Here is a 20,022-nt window from a genome sequence, read left to right as displayed (position 1 = left end):
CTATTGTTGATGCTGTTATTATATTCTTATGCTTCCTTTTGTCCGCTCTGCGGTATTAAATAAACACAAAACAAACAAATAAATAAATAAATTCCAAATATGAAGCAATGCAATGATGTCAGTTGCATTTCAGGCAGAGAGTGCTCTCGCTATCTATGCCTGTTTCTTCTTTTCAGTGCTCTATGAAAAAAGCATGCAACACAAATGATTAAAATCCATACTTATGTTTACTTGTGGTAGGTTATGGTGTCGATGTCACTCTTTATGTCGCGTGCGGGATCTGTTTAGCAATTCTGAACAAGAAAGTGCATTTGAGTTTTTGAAGGTCAAATGTAAGCAAGGGAGTTGAAAGTGTTTGTAGAGATTGCAATAGCCGCTGATTGACGTACGCAGTGGATAAGGTTGTCTTGGTGACATGCTGGTCGCGGACGTTGAAGCCGCTTTGTGAGATCCGCCCCTTTATAAAATCCCTTCAGCACTGACGTCAATGCATGTCGAGCGCCAGAACATCATTCCTCATGCCGAGCATCAGAGCGGAATGCGCTCTCATTTCAGTCATGTAGAGCCCTTATCTGGAAACGAAGAAATGTGCAGGAGCCCTTGGCACCCCTATGCCCCATTTGCATTTTAGCTTTGGCATTAGAAACATAATCATACCCGCCACTTGAATTGCTTTGTAAGAGCAGGTGAGGGTGGCCAAACCATCCACACACCTCTTTATCCAGTAGTTCACTAGGGGGAAAAAACTATGGTCATGGCCGCCCAGGACCAAAAGCCGTCGCAGCGGGCTCCGGTTCGCGTGGGATTTTATGATATTGAGCGCACGCTGGGAAAAGGCAATTTTGCAGTTGTGAAGCTGGCGAGACATCGTATCACCAAATCGGAGGTGAGTTACACACGCACACACTCACTCACAAACAAACGCTCACTCACACACTAGTGCTTTCAGTGTACATGCACTCGTGCAATCGAAACAACTTACATTTTCACTTTATCTATGGAAAATGTTAACCCTAAATATTTGTTGTAAATAAGTTGTTTTTGAGTGTGTTACAAGTGTCATCTGCGAGACTAAAAATAGAAACATTTTTTAAAAATGCAGTTTAAAACGTGCTTAGTTCTATTTGCAATGCAATATGTGCATTCATGCTGATTTCATGCATTTTGAAAAACGTTTTGTACAAAACAAACATTAAATGGCTTCTGCAATGTCGAGTAGTGTAACCATGAACTATAATAATAATAATAACAATTATATATAACTCAGTGTGCAATATATAATGATATATAGTGATTATTTTATTATTGTTATTTTATTATGTTCTCTTATAGGGTTACTATATGTCACCTGGACAAAATGCAGCTTGCAGTTAAAAAAAAAGTGAAATTAAAAAAATTCTATATAAAAATAAAAATTGATTATAAAGGGGTCCTCTGATTTTTGTCACATGGCAGTATGGCTCCCTGTGTGCTGGTGTCACCATACTGACTTCGATTTGCTGGACAGAAATTGTATTATTTAAATAATATAGTAACAATATGTAATAACATATAGTAATAATATGGTAACACTTTACAATACAATAATGGTTACAGTAACCATTAGAACAAACAATGAATAATACATTTATTACAGTATTTATTAATTTTTGTTAATGTTAATGAAAATACGGTTGTTTATTGTTAGTTCATGTTAATTCACAGAGCATTAACTACAAGCACAACTTTTGCACAACTATTTTGATAATGCATTAGTAGATGTTAAAATCAACAACATTAACTAAGATTAATAATGCTGTAGAAGTATTGTTCATTCTTAGTTCATGTTAGCTAAAGTAGTTAACTAATGTTAACTAATGAACCTTATTGTAAAGTGTTACCATTAATATTTTAAAACTACATTTTATCGCTACAAAACTATATATTAGTCATTTTAATGAGACTTTCAAATTAAACTTTTGACTTGTATCTTAATTGAAAAGTCAAAAAGAAACATGTTCATCACAGAAAGTGTGTTTTCAAGTTTTATATGAATTGCTTTTTATATACTTCTGAATAGTTTAATAGATTCCAGCAAAACAAACAACACTGACCTTTTTTGTTATCTAGGACATGATGGCAAATCATAAGTGGAAACATTTTTTGCATGTTCAGATTGTTGTTTACCTAGATAAAGAACTTAAATTGTATATTACGCAATGTGTATTTTATTTAAATAACAGGCACTGGTTGGATCTGCCTTTTGTTTCTCTGTCATTGGTTTGGATTAGTATTACATTGTTGTTGAGCTATGAAAAAGGTCAGTTTACTCTCTGAATTTGAGTTGTAGTGTGACTAAGAGCTGCATTCAAGATCAGTTCAGATAAAGCCAAACAAGTTATGCAGCTTCGCACCATTTTTCACTTAGAAGCAAAAGTGGAACAGCTGTATATGCAGTTGCATAATTTGTAAAGTAAGACGTGAGACAGGAAGCAGTCTGTGAACAAGTTTTTTTTTTTTCAAACTTTATTACAACTATAAAGACTTGTATACAAAATGACATATGCCTAAGTGGTCTTTAGCTTTTTAGAAAGCTAATAGGTTTTAAATTATTACTGCGTCATTATATTGTTGCTTATTATTGCAGTGCAGCTCAGTGGATAATTTAATTCATTTACTTTGCTAGAAAGTTAAAATAATGAATGCATCAGTGGCTTTAAAAAAATACAGATAACAAAAGCTCAGTGTAACTGACATTTACATGTGCTGAATTGCAGGTGGCCATAAAGATCATAGACAAGACCCAGCTAGATGCAGTGAACCTGGAGAAGATCTACAGGGAAGTGGAAATCATGAAGCTGCTGGACCATCCTCACATCATCAAGCTTTACCAGGTACTGCATGATCACATGTGCATTTTGTGTGAATTTGTGATAATCCACCAACCATGAAAACAGGTTTTATTTGTCACCTGTATTTGCAAGTATCCCATGAGACTATTGTTGATTCTAGTAGTTTCGTCCGGGTGCTTTGTAGGGTTAGTCTTGTTTTGTTACGTAAGATTTTTGGGTCACTCTGGGCCTGGATGCTGAAAGTATCAACAGCTGCCTGTGCTGTTACACAACACAAACACAGCATCAGCAGCAGTCCAATCATGACTTATAACAGGGGCAGTGCTCATATTGTGATCTGTCTGTCTGTGTGTCTGGTATTGTATAGATAGAGCTTTTAAAAATGCTCCTTTGGCAGAGTCAACTGGGCATGTCAGTAACCTGTACAGTAGGAATCTAGCAAGTGTCCACATGGTCATTAGGCCAACAAGGCCCTACAAGCGGGCAAACAAAAAAACATGCCCACAAAGGTACCCCTAAGTAGCAGATAACAACATAAAGGTGCACTGATATACATTACTAGGACACAACTACTTTATTATTACTATTTTCCACATTTTAGAGAAAGTCTACAAAACTAGTGAAGAACACAGTGGATAATTTTATGTAGATATAGTAATAATAGAGATAATAGATATAAATAAAATAATATATATTATTTATTTATTTATTTATTATATATTTATTTATTTATTTTATAGATAATTATCTTTTAAAATTATCTTTATTTGAAAAAAAAATACTAAATAAAAATATTTTAAAAATCATCAAAACTATAGAACATATAGGATTATAATAATAATTACAGTAATAATAATAATTGTATTATTCAGTTGTTATTTACTGGTTTACCATTATTCAGTGGTCCACTTGTTTCATAGTTTTGTTGACATTTTCTTAAATGAGGGAAAAAATAAGTTCTGCCCAAAATATTATTAATTATTTATTGGTATTATTATTGTTGTTGTTTTTGTGTAAAATAATAATAAAACAATAATAATAATTGATTTAGTGCAATTATTTCATTCACAAAATTAAAGTGAATTTAACAGACCCCCTAAAGCATGCGGAATATGATTGGATATGACTGATTATGACAGGTTGTGATTGGTTCTTGAGATAAATCCCGCCTCTTGTGTGCATTCCACATTCGTGAATCAGTCTGAATGAATAATATAATGGTGTTAATGGGAAGGCTAATTGAAAAAAGTAAGTAAACAACTCACACACTTAGATATAACCAATTTGTTATGTCAAAATAAGACTTGAAATGGGCTAAAAACATGATCTGTGGGAGTTTTTACTGAGTAATCAGCTTGGTGAAAATTAAAGTAAATCTCTGTGTCTGTTTACTGAGCTTTGATGACTGATGATTTGAAAAATTGAAAAATAGTAAAAAGTTAACTATTAAAAAAAACAGCTGCACAGAATTCCCAAATAAAATATATTTAAATGGTTACTGCCTTTTAGTTATTATTTTGGAATAAATGTAAAATGCTTAAAAACACTAACTTGATGAGATTCATACTTAGCATTAATAAAAAGAATATTGATTACATTATTAATGTAAAAATATAAAATAGATTCTTTTTTTTTCTCTGATAGTGTAAGTATTGTTTATTAACCAAGATGTGATTGAGACATAAATTTACATTTGATTGAAAAAACAAAAGAGCACTTTGCCTCCTTTTTTCAGAACACGTTTGATGGTTGGGTATATAAAATAGTTTTTTTCTTTTTCTGATAGTGTAAGTATTGTTTATTAACCAAGAAAATGTGATTGACACATGAATTTACGTTTGATTTAAAAATAAATAAATAAATAAAAATACTGTGAGGACTTTGCGTCCTCATTTGAGAACTCGTGTTTAATGGTTGTGTATAACATGGTACTAAATTATTGCCATATTCATGTATCACAATGTTGTAATATGGTACTCCATTGTACTTCTGTTTTGAGGATCATGGCACTACCATGGTATATGTCTACATGATATATGATACTTTTTGTTAGTGCGCTCAGAGAGGACAGCAGTGTAGAGAATAATAGCTTAATAATGAAATATTACACCTATGCATCTAAAATAATATCCATGACCTATTATTGACTAAGTGTGAATCACTTGTCATCGTCTCCTTTGCCTCACACAAAAAAAAGATGTACTGTAGCGTTATATTCTCACTTGAAGCCAAGTGTGAACACTTGTGACAGGTGAAAATGCTGTCAGTCTTTTATGCTACTGTAATTTCAGAATTTTGTGATTAGTGATATTGATTGCATTGCCATAGTCATCCCATATTCATGCAATCTTCTCTTTCAATAGGTCATGGAGACCAAAAACATGCTCTATCTAGTCACAGAATATGCCAGGAATGGAGAGATATTTGGTAAGTGCGTTCGTTTCCACACATGTGCCAGCAAAAGTTCATTTCACTCTGATTCATTTATTCACCACACACTGTGAAGTACTGCATGTGCTGTGAAAACATGCCTGCAGTGGACTGAGATGGTCATACCACATTTCTGCATATTTCATCCATCTATACACTGATTCACTCACTTAAAGCCTAATGGATGAGCTGAGCACAAGCTATTTTTTTTGTGCTGTGATGATTAGCGGTGTCACCTGTAATGGAAAAAGGTCCTGGTGATTTAGATGAGAGCTACGTGACCAAAGAAGCAATCATCTCACCCATAACAGCCCCATGCTGTAATGCTAACGTCATACTTGAAAGACAGTGAATGAGATTTATAGCCTCATTAAGGGGCAAAAGGTTGCTTTTGACAAAGCAAGTGAAAGAATATGATATGACAGCTGCTGACAAAAAAGAGGAATAAGATAATAATTTACAGAGACATCCTTGTGATTTTGGCAGTACGTCTTCAGTTATTGTGTTAATATAGTCCTTGTGTTTGACGGCATGTGTACTGTGTTCTTAGCTCACGTACGTCAGCAGTAAAACAATGACTGTGTTTGCAGTAGCCTACTCTTTCTGCCGTGTACAGTAGGTTTGGATGTGAAGTATCTGTGTATGTGGATTACCATAGATTATTACATTTTCCAAAATATACTGTAAGCAACAGGTCACAGAACTGTTATTCATAAAGTCACGAACTGCAGTTGCATAATATGTAACTAACCATATAACCATCCATATTCAAGATAGCAGAACAAGCACGCCTGTCTGTTTTTAAAGGGGTCATCGGATGCTCATTTTCCACAAGCTGATATGATTCTTTAGGGTCCTAATGAAAAGTCTATAACATGCTTTGGTTAAAAATTTCTCAATGGTAGTGTAAATATCACCTTTTTTACCTTGCCAAAATCAGCTCTGCTCGCCCCTCACTTCTCTCTGTGGGGTGACGAGCCTGTTTACTTTAGCCGCATTTAGCCGCTAAACTTGCTAACTAGCATATTATTAGGAAAGGTGATCGCAAAGATTCATAAAAACCTTATACTCACTTCTGCTGTAAGTGAAGCTGGACACAGTAAACCAATCATAAAGGACTGCGCCATTTGACCAATCACAACAGCACGAATCATTTAGAAATGAGGTCAAATTACATCTATTTTTGGAGAAAACTAAAGTGTTTTTTGACCTTGCATATATGTAAACCTGTTTAAGGAGACTCATAAAACAATATTAGCAACCTTTAAAATGGCATAATAGGAGCACTTTAATAAAAAAAACTTAAGGTTTTGAGAAACAGTATCTTATTTATCATGCAATTGTTTTGATCAACAATTTTGCATACTGTTTACATTTAAGGATAGATACATTAGAAACTGCAAAAAAGCCATATGTCCTGCTCTTAATGCATTTTATGTTTCGCTCAATGATGGACACGTAACGTTTGGCTTGACTACATTGTCAAACAGCAAATAATGGTTTGCTAATGTTGCACAAGTCATGTTCCCTGCTACCTTCTAAAAATCCATAGATAGAAACTAATTATATGAAAAGCCCCAACGTACAAGTTTACATGATTGGTTGCATGATTGGTTACACGTTTTGAGACTGTCCTTGGTACACTTGTGTTTTAAGAAGAAAATGCTCAGAAATTATATAGGCTGATGAATTTGCATATGGTTTGTCTTTAAGCATATTGAAAACACCAGACAGACATGTAAGCAGTGTTAAACCCTGCAAATATAAGGAAACTGTTTCAAATATCTTTTGTTGTCGACGTCAAAGGATGTGCATCCAATCAAACATACCAAATTAGGGAGATGCCAGCATGGTCAGGTCTCAAAAAAACATGCAAAAGTAAAAGAAAATACCACTGGGGGGGTGTTGAAGGTAAACATGGTTTGTGTTTGTGCTGAGCACAGTGCATTTACCATGGTGAATTATTGCCTGAGAAAGCATGAAACCATAAAAAAATCAATTTTGTGCAATAAACTGTTTTGGTATTGTATTTTTGGTATTGTATTTACTATTGCCTCTTGATGTCCAAGAAAAAACACTGTTGTATCATGGAATGCCCTGAGCTTCCAAAATTAAAATCAGAATTACCATCTCATTTTCAGACTGCCACAGAATATTTTACATAAAATTATGAGGTCATGTGACAACAATGCAACTTAGTACTATTTAAATACACGTGCTTGACTGCGGCTTACTTCAAATGATCGGCAAGATTTGTTGAAAACAAAGACAGTTGGACACTTTCTTCTTTCTCATAGTGTCAGTCATGCTGTGTTGCGTACTTTCCCACAGATGAAGTGGATTAGATCCAATATTTGTCAAATACACAGATGTTACAGGCATTTTCATGAAGCAATAGAAACTCATTTCAATAAGTACTTTGTGTGCTGCTTAATATAGAGCCTGTATATACAAGAATAAAGTTCAACATAAGGCAATTCAATTTAAATACCAAAAAAGTGTGGTTTATATTTTTTAGCAGTTAAATATGACACAGTATAACATTATGATTACATGTAAGAGGTTTTTCTGTCACAAAAACAGATTTTGTGAGCATTAGCAGAAATGAAGGTGTAAAAATAAACATAAAACAGTGAATGAGGCCTCAGAGCTTGTGTTATATATATATTTCTCCCAGCCTGGCACATAAGGCTCGATTGGTTCCGGGTTTAATGAAGGCCAGCCTTCCGAAAAAAGGAAATGTGTTGTGATTGGTTAGCTGTCCCAGTGCATTGTGATTGGCAAACAGCTTAGACGGTGTTTCAGTACTGCCACGCCGCTTGTCAAAGCAGTTAGCACAAGCTAGATTATTAGTGAATAGTGAGTTTTAAATATGGATATTTTTCTTACAAAAACACATCGTTTTGCTACAGGAGACCCCCGGGAGCTGTGTGAGGCAATTTTTATTATGGATAGATTCACTTTATTAGACTCCGATTGCATTCGTCTGAAAGAAGGAAGTCATATAGACCTAGGATGCATGGAGGGTGAGTAAATAATACGCTACAGTAGTTTTGGGTTCTAACGTCAGCCTGCGAGATCACCAATACATGATATTATCGTGTTAATTTATTTCATTATTTTACATACTTAGCTTCATTGCCCGAAACCAGCTCCAGCATAAGGCTAAAAGCAGCCTAACATTATCAAAAGACATCATCCCTGATCAACTTAACCTATTCTAACTTATTCTATTTATGCATTTTAAAAAACACTCACGTTTTAAGTGAAGCTATCTACACTGTATGATGAATGAATCTCTTACCACACTCTTACTTGTACACGGCTTGTTACGTCTCTGACGCGGCAACGGTGTAGATCACGGCTTCGTCATGTGTCTCGACCCCCTGTACTGCACACGTCTGCAGCGCGTTACAGCTCTGAGGCGGCCACTCTAGTCAACGCTTGTGTTTATACCCGCCGCGCTGCGGCTCGTTGAAGCGGCCCTCCACACTGCATTGCTAAAGTTAGGCTAATCCCCCACCTCGTCCCTAGTGAACAATACGAATTTCTGTAGGCGGGATTTCATTTCATGATATTCTAATGAACCGCATTGTGACATCATTGCATGCGGAAAACAAACGTTGTAGTCCAATGGAGGCATTCATTGTAGTTCTTGAACAGACATTTTTTAGAAACAAAATATCTCCCTTTGGAGTGGACTTTGAGATTTGTAACTTTGTAGAACATCTTTTTGATGCCCAAAGATACACACCACACACTGACTAAAATTCAAAAAGTGAAAAAGCATAATAGCACCCCTTTAAATAAAAACAGTTGTTTTGACATTTTGACAATCCTAAGGATAATATTTTGTCAAACATATCTATTTCAGTTAATATTCCACTGTAATTTAAGTTGTTTTTATTTAGATGTTTAGCACTTTGCATGAGAGGACTTCTAGTCAGCATCTTAATTATTTATTTAGTGAGCATAGATGTTTAGTAATAATAGTATTTAGTAATAATATTTTATTTAGTGAGCATAGATGTTGCAGTTGAACATATTGGTCTCCATACAAGGTGTATAGAAGTTGATTTGAATGCTAAATATTTAGTCACTCATTTATTATATTGGTTAAAGGTCAATAGAACTGCTGTCCAATTTCTAACACAATATTAACTGAGTCATCCAAGTAAGTGATTAAGGTATTATTATCTATAATCTCTAAAGCTATAATCTGTAAAGATTTTTAATGGTAGATCTGCTCATCAATCATCTTCTTTCATATTTCGCTCCATTCTGGATGTTGGAGAGAAGTTCCATTTTTGTTTGAAGAAGGTTCTAAATCTCACACGTCATCATGATACGGATTAGATGTTCAGTTTCCTTATACTACCTGCTGGGTGCAAATGACGCTTTGTCATATAGTCAATCCATAGGGATGTGAAGCCATCTGTCAACTCAGTATCGTAGCATCCCACTCACACTGCACACTGCCTCGCATTCGCATGCACAGCGCATCCTTTGAAGTTTCCTACATGTCCCTAACACATGGGCCGTATGACGCACACATGCATACGCATGCAGCTGGCATCTCCATGCCCTTGTCATCTGATTAACTCAGAGGACTGCTGTTTTATCAGCGCTCGGCTCGCATCTGAAGCAGGCACGGCTGACAGTCAGGTCCTGTTTTGAATGTGTGGTCGGCTGTGGATGACAGGTTGGCCTTTCGTTTTGGAGAGAATGAATATATGCTGCTTGCTTCAGGTTTTTTGTTGGATTTGAAATTCATGAAAAGCTGGTAGTTGCATATTTACATCAGTCTGACATGGCAAAAGGTATTAAGTAAACACCTGCTATGTGTGAAAGAAGACATGAGAATATAATGTGTTATTAAAGGAATTCAATTTCCCTTTATGTTTTAAGATAAAAGAGCTCAATGTACAGTCTTAAAAATAAAGGTTCTTTATTGGCATCAATAGTTCCATGAAGCAACATCCATGGAATCATTTCATTCCACAAAAGGTTCTTTATAGTGGAAAAGTTCTTTAGATGATTTTAATGTTTCTAAACAGTTCTTCTGATCTATGGAATTATTGCAAAACCCCTCTTTAGGTACCTTTATTTTTAACAGTAACTTTGAAAATAAGTATAAAAACGTACTGTATGAAAACTGTAACAACAATTTCTGAACGAGTGCTGTCAACTAAATAAACTATTCAAAGTTGTTTGTGACAATTTAAATAAAGCAGAAATAAAGTAATATACAAATATTATACGATTATTATATTAGATGTTGATTTGGCAACTACTGTAACTGAACTAAGCTGAAGTACTACATTTAATAAACTAGAACTGAAATAAAAATATTTAGAAAATAAAAATGTTTATAATAATATTATAAAAATATTATTATAAATATTATAAAAATAATAAAAATTGAATTTTGCCATAAGAATGTTTTTTTTTTTTTTTAATCTAATAAAACTCCTACACTGCTTATTAATATTTCAGAAACTGTCACAGAAGCACAGTTTCTACAAAATATTAAGCAGCACAACTGTTTTTAACATTAATAATAATTGTTTCTTGAGTACCAAATCAGCATTTTAGAATGATTTCTGAAGGATAATGTGATTTGAGTGACTTGAGTAATGATGCTGAAAATTCAGCTTTGCCATTTCAGGAATAAATTACATTTTACAAAATATTAAAATAGTAAAAACTGTTATTTTAAATTGTGATAATATTTCACAATATTACTGTTTTACTGTGATTTTGATCAAATAAATGCAGTCTTGCTGAGGTTATAGGAGAAGTGTACTTCCAGAAAAAAAATGGACAAATAATGTATTCACCCCTTGTCATCCAAGATGTTCATGTGTTTCTTTCTTCAGCCATAAAGAAATTGTTTTTTGAGGAAAACACTTCTATGGGCTTCTATAGTGCCCCAATTTTGAACTTCCAAAATGCAATTTAAATGCGGCTTCAAACAATCCCAAGCATGGTTGTGAACGCTCCCAGCCGAGGAAGAAGGGTCTTATCCAGCGAAATGGTTGGTTATTTTCATAAAAATAATACAATATATATACTTTTTAATGTCAAACGCTTGTCTTGTCTCGCTCTGCCTGAACTGTTTTTCTCCAGTTCATGACAGTTAGGGTATGTCAAAAAACTCCCATCTCATGTTCTCCCTCAACTTCGAAATCATTCTATATCGCTGTTTTACCTTTTTTGTTAAGGGTGTTTGATCTTCTTTGCATGCTTACTTTGCAAAAACTGGGTCGGTTCTGCAGCGATGTAGAATGAAATGATTTTTGAAGTTGAGGGAGAAAATACGATTGGAGCTCAGGGAAGTTCAGAGTTCAGACGAGCGTTTGAGATTAAAAAGTATTTAAATTGTATTTTTTTTTATGAAAATAACCAATCGTTTTGCTAGACAAGACGCTTCTTCCAAGGTACCGTGGTATCGTTATATATGATATTGTTTACAACCACATTTGGGATCGTTTGAAGCCGCATTTAAACTGCATTCTGGAAGTTCAAACTCGGGGCACCACAGCAGTCCATTAAATGGAGAATAATCCTGAAATATTTCTCTCAAAAAACTGAAAAAATTTCTTTACGGCTGAAGAAAGAAAGACATGAACATCTTGGATGACAAGGGGGTGAGTACATTATTTGTAAATATTTGTTCTGGAAGAGGACTTCTCCTTTAAGAGACTTTAAAAACATGAACACATTTTACAAACCCTAAACCTCTTAACAGTGCTGCATGTCTACAAACTTGAATAAATAAATAAATAAAACCATATGAAACTGAACATGAATTGACACTGTTTGGCACAGCAAACTTTAATAACACAACTTATAAACAGACCTCAAGGCAAAAATAATAATAATAATTGCTTTTATTTTTAATTGCTTTTATATTTCAAAATAAGTGTGATTATTCCCAGCTGTTCACCTTCAAACAGATTTTGTTTGCTTTTTTATACTGACAAGTCCAACTTAGTATTTTATCAGGACGTCTGTGAGCAGCACTGTTAAACAGATGTTTCTCTGCCCTTTCCCTGCTCATTGTCACAATCTGCATACCATTTTCATGAAAAATTCATGACTGTGACATGTTGCCTGGATGTGCAGATGACGACCCAATAACACCTGATCCCTGTCTGGCAACACAGACTACCTGGCCAGCCGCGGGCGGCTCAGCGAGATGGATGCGAGGAGGAAGTTCTGGCAGATCCTCTCAGCGGTGGAGTACTGCCACGAACGCAATATTGTTCACAGAGACCTGAAAGCTGAGAACTTGTTACTGGATGCTCACATGAATATGAAGATAGCAGGTAAGTGATGTACCTTTCCTTCTTACAGTCTGGGAACGCTGAGTGAAAACATGGTGCTGTGGTAGACAGGTTATAAGAAGGTGTCAGTGACACCAACAGGCTTTCATCGTCTTGATGTCAAAACTCTCTCCTCAGTCTCAATTTTATATGCAGAAACAACAACTACAAGCAAGTCGTTTGTTGATTTCTTTGAGGAGTGTAAGCTCTGTGGCTGTGTCAAAACACTGCTCTGTTTGTTTGAGCTGTCTGAAATGTCAACTTATGGCTCAACCAATCGCGTGAGTTTGGGGCGGGACCATCTGTAATAAGCCGTTTAGTAACTGTGGGGTGGGAGTGTTTGAGTAGGTTTGGGTAGGTAGTGACATAGAAATAGCACTTTTAAACTTTTACCTTGCATTTCAAGGGCAAACATTAGCAATGATTAAGCACGTGGAGCCCAACATGAGAATTCCAAAGTTGGACTGGGAAAGAAGAATGATATCAGGGGTGTTTCACTGAGGAGGCAAGAGAGGCAGGATGATCAATATTGGATGAGAAAAAAAATTGTAGGCCAATATTACAAAATACAAAGTGTTATAATCACTCGTTTTTTCAAAAGAAACATTGTCCAATAACAATAACAGCAGATAAAGTTACAGTGGGAGTCGGGGGTAATTGAGAATGAATAGGGGAAAGTCACATGAGAGGAGGCAATGCCTCCATCATGATATGATTGGATATGACTACTTATGTTTGGCTGTGATTGGTTAATGAGATAAATCCCGCCTCTTGTGTTCATGAGCGTTCCTGCGAATCAGTCTGAATGAGCAATATAATGGTGTTAATAAGAAGAATAAACAACTCACACTTAGATATAACCACTGTGTTTTGTCAAAATAAGACTTAAAATGGCCTGAAAACAAGATCTGTGGGAGTTTTTAGTTAGTGAGTAATCAGCTTGGTGAAATCTAAAGTAGATCTCTGTGTCTGTGACCAGTACTTACCAAGCTTTGATGACTGATGATCCAAAAAGTTCAAAAACAGTTAATTATTAAACGTAAGATCAGAAATATAATATGTTGTTTAAATTGTCACCGTCTTGAGTTATTATTGTGGAATAAATGTAAAATGCTTAAAAACACTAACTTGATGAGATTCATACTTGGCTTTAATAAACAGAATACTGATTACATTGCTAATGTAAAAATATAGAACAATTCGGTGTTTGCAAACAGTGATGACGTTTTTGTGGTGGCAGAAAATAACACTTTTCAAGTGGCAGTCTATGGAAACCATGGAATAAAAGAATAAAAAGGTCAATTTAAGTTTATATTTCAAAATTCTGACTTTGTTCTTGCAATCCCGAGATTATATCTCACAATTCTGATAAGAAAAATCAACTCGTCATTCTCTCTTTTGAGTTTATATTCCACACTTCTGCCTTTTTTCCCTCAGAATGGACAAACTCACTATTGCTGAGTTAAATCGAGTTATAAAGTCTGAAATATGAGATATAAACTTGCGTTTGTGAAAAAAAAGTCAGAATTGTGAGATAAAATAGGAGAATGTAAAATGTTATAGGTTTAAATAGCATTTCATGCTGTAACTGTAGGGCTGTTATAATATGTCCCCTATGAACTGCATATGTGAACATTATGTAGACCTATTGTTTAAATCAAATTTATACTTTAAAAGTAAAGCAATCATAGCAGGTTTCATCCATTAGTCTGTCCGTTTAAACGTCTGAGTTCAACTTCAAATGGCGTCTTTGACGACAGTATTCTATAAAAATTATTTGCATTCCAATTCTGACATCAAAAGGCACAACAATACATTTTCTCTTATTTCGTCAATTTTCCATGTTTAACTTCACTTGTTACCAGTGTTTTTCTGCCACTACAATGTGCACGCAGCTGCAGTTGACGTAACTGTGACGTCTATAAAATTCTATAAGTCTATACATTTTTTTTCTGTAAGTGTAAGAAATGTCTTGTTACATCAAGATAAACTCAGTTAAAATGAGAAATATTTCCTTTGACGAGTTTATATTTTATTATCAATATTTATTTATTTCAGTTAACTTGTTTTACACAACAGTTTTAGTTATAATAACCATGTGTTTTGTTAATTAATAAGATATTTAATTATTAATTATTAATTATTAGCTTGTACCATTTGTGCTTAAAACTGAAAATAATTATGCAAATAAAAGGGTCATTGCCCTTTTCTAACTGTCTCTCGTATATTTCAGATCCCAAATCAAACCTTTTTCTCACAGTAGCCAAAGTATATCAGGGAACTGCATATTTACTCAGTGACATCAGTTCAAACTTGATTTAGTTGCACCGTTCATTCCTCAAACACAGGCTTACACCTAAGTTAGAATGACCACAACTCATGTAGTTCATCCAGCACACTGTTCACATAACTGTTTGTACGCTGCGAACCTATGCTGAACTTGCTTTGGGAAATAAATCCATTATGTTACATAACAGTTTTGTGGTTACTATTATATGTTTGGAGTATCGGAGGAAGTGTGATGTGTACCAGTGGGAGATATATATCGACCAGATGATTAAATTGCCAATAGTTAACCATTTGTTTATCTTTATCACCCATTAACTGTGAATGCTTGACCAGTTTACAAAAGTGTCACCTCTAACATCTGCTGACAGACTTGAAATGTCCAAAGAATGATGGATATTTGCAGTTTGCCAATGTGAATTTTAAGCACTTTTTGTACAAAATGTTAATTCAGGGTTGTGTACATTGCATGTGTACATATCTCGTATTATATAGTGCAACTTCTGCACCAAGCCATGCACCATTCTACAGATATCATCATCGGCCATTTAAAAAATAAAAAAAACGTACTGGTTGACGACATTATGAAATTCATTCATGTGTAACAGACTGACAAAATAACTTAGAAATACCTTCACCTGATCTGACCGAAAATCCCAGATGTTATCTAGACATCATGCTTATATAATACAAGCAGTCGAATTGTTTTGCCCTTTTCAAGAATATAATCATAGTGTTGTGATGTAAAATCATGACTGCGGTACAAAAGACACTGGAGGGATTGAGGATGACAGAGAGGCTTCTAACATGCTGTGCTTCATAAGTACCAGTCGCTGCAGAGAACGGAGCCTTGTGCCAGACCATTTGTCTGTATTTATGTCATACCAAGCTGAAAGAGAGACACTGAAAACGCATTACAGGGCGTTGCCATTGTGTCACTCATGCACACAGATAACAGATGTGAGGCGCTTGCCGTCACAGCAGAGGCTTTTTAGAACACACCTCCATCTTTCAGTTATTTCAGTGAGGTTTTCAATGAGAAATTTTGCTGCAGATGTTGTTAGAGTTATGAGCGTTTCAGTTCATATCGAAACCCAACTTTTCATTGGAGACTTTGGTATCTTGGCAAAAAAAAAAAAAAGTTAAGACTGAGATTACTGGGGTTCTGTTGTGTGTTGAAAACTAGAAGACTTAAGCAAAAATGTATTTGCTAATTAATTTTTAATTATTAATTATAAATATATCTTCTTTTTATCTGTTATTGTGAGATTTGGACCATTATTTTAAAAATGAAATAGGGGAATCATAACACTCAGTGTGGTGTCTATAAAAAAGGAAGTCCAGACCAGAGGCTGCGCTAGACTTTAACGTTGTCCGTCATTTTGACGGACAGGGTCGTAAAAAATCTGTCACAATCTATTATTACCCGTCATTTTAATTTTCATATTTTAATTAGAATAACATGTCTAATTGCTTTTATTTTTTTTCACATTTTTATTTTTAATCATGAGCCTACAGGAAGACGCTAGGGCTGAAAAAAAAAAAAACGACATCTCGATTTCAATAGATTCTCATTTTGATGAACCAATATCAATTTTTAAATCACAGTCGATCTTTTGGTCTATGCTGTTTTCAGCTGATGAATGAACAGTACACAGTGCGCCTTCCAATAAATGGCAATAGGCTAGGCTTTGTGTCACTCTTGACACAAAACAAAGTTTCAGATTTCAAATTCTGGCTATTTCATTAGGAAATTCAAGCAATAAATACCGTTTTGGCGCTCTTTAATGTGGCGTGACAGATCGTTGTAGCTTCTGTGTACTCGCCTGTGCGTAATCAAAGGCATAGGAAAACATTTGTGACACAATTCAGCTACAAGTTACAATAGATCACTCTCAGTGTAATCCATCAAAGTGATGGACGGCCTTTAGATTTTTCCGTCACTGATAAAAAAACATTCCGTCAGTGACTGACAATTTTCAGTTAACGTGACCTCTGGTCCAGACTTACATTTAAAAGATCCAGTCCACCTTATTTATAGCAGCCTTGGATGAAAATCAGTGAAGACAGCCTGAATTTGAGCTAATTTGAGTAATTGCACCAACATTTAGGATACCATGATTATCAGATTTCATTGCTAATGTTATTGAAATGTTCTTTACATGTACATAGTTTTGGAAATTTCACTATTAGTGATGGGCACTTTTTTAAAAGCATTAATTTCATGAAGCTTTGAAATCATGCAAATCTTTTGTTTTGAATTAGGTTCAGAATGCATATGTATATCCAGCTGCCAAAACACATGATTTTAGAGTAAACAAGACTTTGCTATGTTATATTTATATCGAAACATTTTTGAAATTTCAGTAGTTCAGTACTACGGGGTGATTTGTTAACCCATTAACCAGTGTATATATGGTTTTTACCTCATCTCAGATCTATGGAAGCCTGTTTCTGCCACTGAATAAAAAAAAATGTAAAAAGTTTATTGCAAGTTTTATGTCACAATTCAGGGTTTTTTTCTCGCAATTGCGAGTTTACATCTCTCAATTCTGACTTTTTTCTCAGAATTGCATGACATAAACTCGCACTTGCAAGTTATAAAGTCAGAATAGCGAAAATAGAATTTTAAAATAGGCATTTTCCAACTCCCCTAGAGTTAAACAGTTGAGTTTTACGGGCTAATTAGATTCAGTGATCTATGCTAAGCTATGCTAAAAGTGCTACCGCCAGACCCAGAGATCGGCTGAATGGATTCGAAAACGGTAAAGCTCAACTGTTTAACTGTAGGGGAGTTGGAAAATGATTTTCAAAAATAGTGGCGTGTTCATTTAACTGCAAGATATAAAGTCAAAAACGTGCAATTCTGACTTTTTCTTGCAAATACGAGTTTGTGTCTCGCAATTCTAAGTTTTTTTCTCAGAAATGTGAGTTTACATGTCACAATTCTAACTTTTTTCTATAAAGTTAGACAGCAAATTGCGAGTTATACAGCCAGAATTAAGAGATATAATCTTGTAATTCTGAAATGAAATCTGAATTGCGTGATATCAACTTGCAATTTTGAATTTTTTCTCCAGAATTGCATGATATAAGCTCACAATTGCAAGATATAAATTCAGAATAGCAGGATATAAACTTGCAAGTGTGAGAAAGTCAGAATTATGAGATAAAAACTTGCAGTTCTGACTTTTTTCTTGCAAATGCAAGTTTGTATCTCACAATTCTGACTTTTTTCTTTGAATTGTGAGATATAAAGTCAGAATAGAGGGCGATAAACTCACTTGTGAGATATAAACTTGTAATTCTGAGAAATGAATACAGAATTGAATACAGACTTTTTTCTCAGAATTTGACTATTCTGACTTTATAACTTGCAATTGCAAGTTTTGTCACGCAGTTCTGAGGAAAAACCATATGGACCAGCTGTATAATATAGATATATTTAGATACATTTGTATAATACAAAAATCGTAGGTAAATTTCTCTCATTGTCCTTATTAGCTGAGCTCCCATAAAACACACAAAGCAAGCCCTACAACTTAACAAAAGAATGGATATTGTACAGACACGTCCTGTTTATTAATATTTGATGATTTGTAGATTGCATTTAACAGATTAGACCTACAGTCCTTTCAGGAAAAAAAAACATTGCAGTTGGTTAAAAGGTGTGTTTTATGCACCATTTTGACCAGCAGGTTTCAGCAATTTAGAACAGTGAATCATTTTAAAAGTCTCACTTTTTTCCCCTTACATTGCTATTACCTACATAGAAAATGACTGCCTGGGAGCATCACCAAGATGGCCTCTTATACTTACAGTGTTTGTAATGTTTGTAAATGTTTTATTAACATTTTACATGAATGTAATAATAATATTGTGATATACACCGATGTGACTTATCTGTAATTTTGACCCAGTGCGACCCAGTCAGATGACTAATTTTCCAGAAAATGTTACACGAGTTAATAAGTCTCAAACTAATCAAGGTTTTTGTTGTTTTTACTTTTAGAATTAGATTCCCGTCTTACGTGTTCACATAAAATACAATATCCTATTTTATGTCCGCCCTCACACCAGACGGCCTATGAGTTCATTCTTCCCGCCCCCATGCGATCATTAATTTACGTCAATCAGTGGTGACGTACATCAATTAATCTTTAAATTATATGGATTACATTACACAATTCAACCTGTCCATTATCTGCCGAGAGTAAAGATCAGGGGAAATGCGTCACCGCTGGCAGACCCTCCCAGAATCTATGTGTGGTCAGTCAGCGAGTACCACCTGCTTCAGCGCCGTCACACCATTCAGTCCCGTCACGTCACATTCATTTCCTCCTGTTGCTGATTCACTAAAGATTTTTTTTTTTTGCCTACGAGCTGACACACAGCCAGGAATCTATTTAGCCATCTGGACAGTTTATGTTCAATTACTTGTGTCATATATTAGACTGCACCACTGACCAGAGCTGTCAGATTAAATGTAATTAGCTTCGATATTGGATGCATAATACTATTACTTGATAAACACTGGGGATTTGAAGAATCCCTTAACTCCCCTAACTTTTATAATAAATTTTGTTGCATAACTCATCCCAAACCAACAAAGAGTTCGTTTACCAAAAGCACCATTAGTCGACTTTAGCAAACTTGTGTGGTTGGAACAAAGTTTCTTGTTTGTAAAACTTACACAGACTTAGATTTAGACATAGATCATGCTCTTTGGCACAAATTTCATTCTATCCACCTTTTTCTTCCCGCAAGAGTGGGCGCGGCCATTTTTACACTTTATGCATATGGCTTCTGGGCTCATCCACGCGCAGATATTTTTAGCTGTACAAAACAGCTTGTTTTGCTGATGATATTGCAAATTGATGTGTTTTACCATATTATTTTAATGTATTATCTTCATTATGAGCACACTGGTTTGTAGTCCAAACAGTTTTACCATTTGCTGCACTTGTTTTTCTTCTTGTTATTTCCTTATGGCTAATGAACCGGAAGTTTCACCCATAGGCTTACTTCCTTATTGAACCACAAGGTGAATTTTTTTTAGCGTGTCAACAATCAGCACATTATTGAAGAGTGCGCATATGCAAAAATGCATAAGGGAACCACAGAGTATGACATGAGAGGCAAGCCGC

The 20,022-nt window shown here is 34.9% G+C and overlaps 1 protein-coding gene across 1 annotated transcript in view; it reads left to right on the top strand.

Annotated features, from left to right (window-relative positions):
• The first annotated feature begins 506 nt into the window (after positions 1-506).
• sik2a (salt-inducible kinase 2a) overlaps positions 507-20,022 on the top strand; it is a 39,750-nt gene continuing 20,234 nt past the window's right edge. The window contains 4 exon segments of the mRNA XM_051110075.1: positions 507-886; positions 2,757-2,873; positions 5,195-5,258; positions 12,431-12,592. Of these exon segments, the coding sequence (XP_050966032.1) occupies positions 749-886; positions 2,757-2,873; positions 5,195-5,258; positions 12,431-12,592 (481 nt within the window). The 5' untranslated portion in view covers positions 507-748.

Source organism: Labeo rohita, chromosome 5 (genome assembly GCF_022985175.1).
Source record: "Labeo rohita strain BAU-BD-2019 chromosome 5, IGBB_LRoh.1.0, whole genome shotgun sequence".
NCBI lineage: Eukaryota > Metazoa > Chordata > Actinopteri > Cypriniformes > Cyprinidae > Labeo > Labeo rohita.
This window is presented reverse-complemented; position numbering and strand designations above follow the sequence as displayed.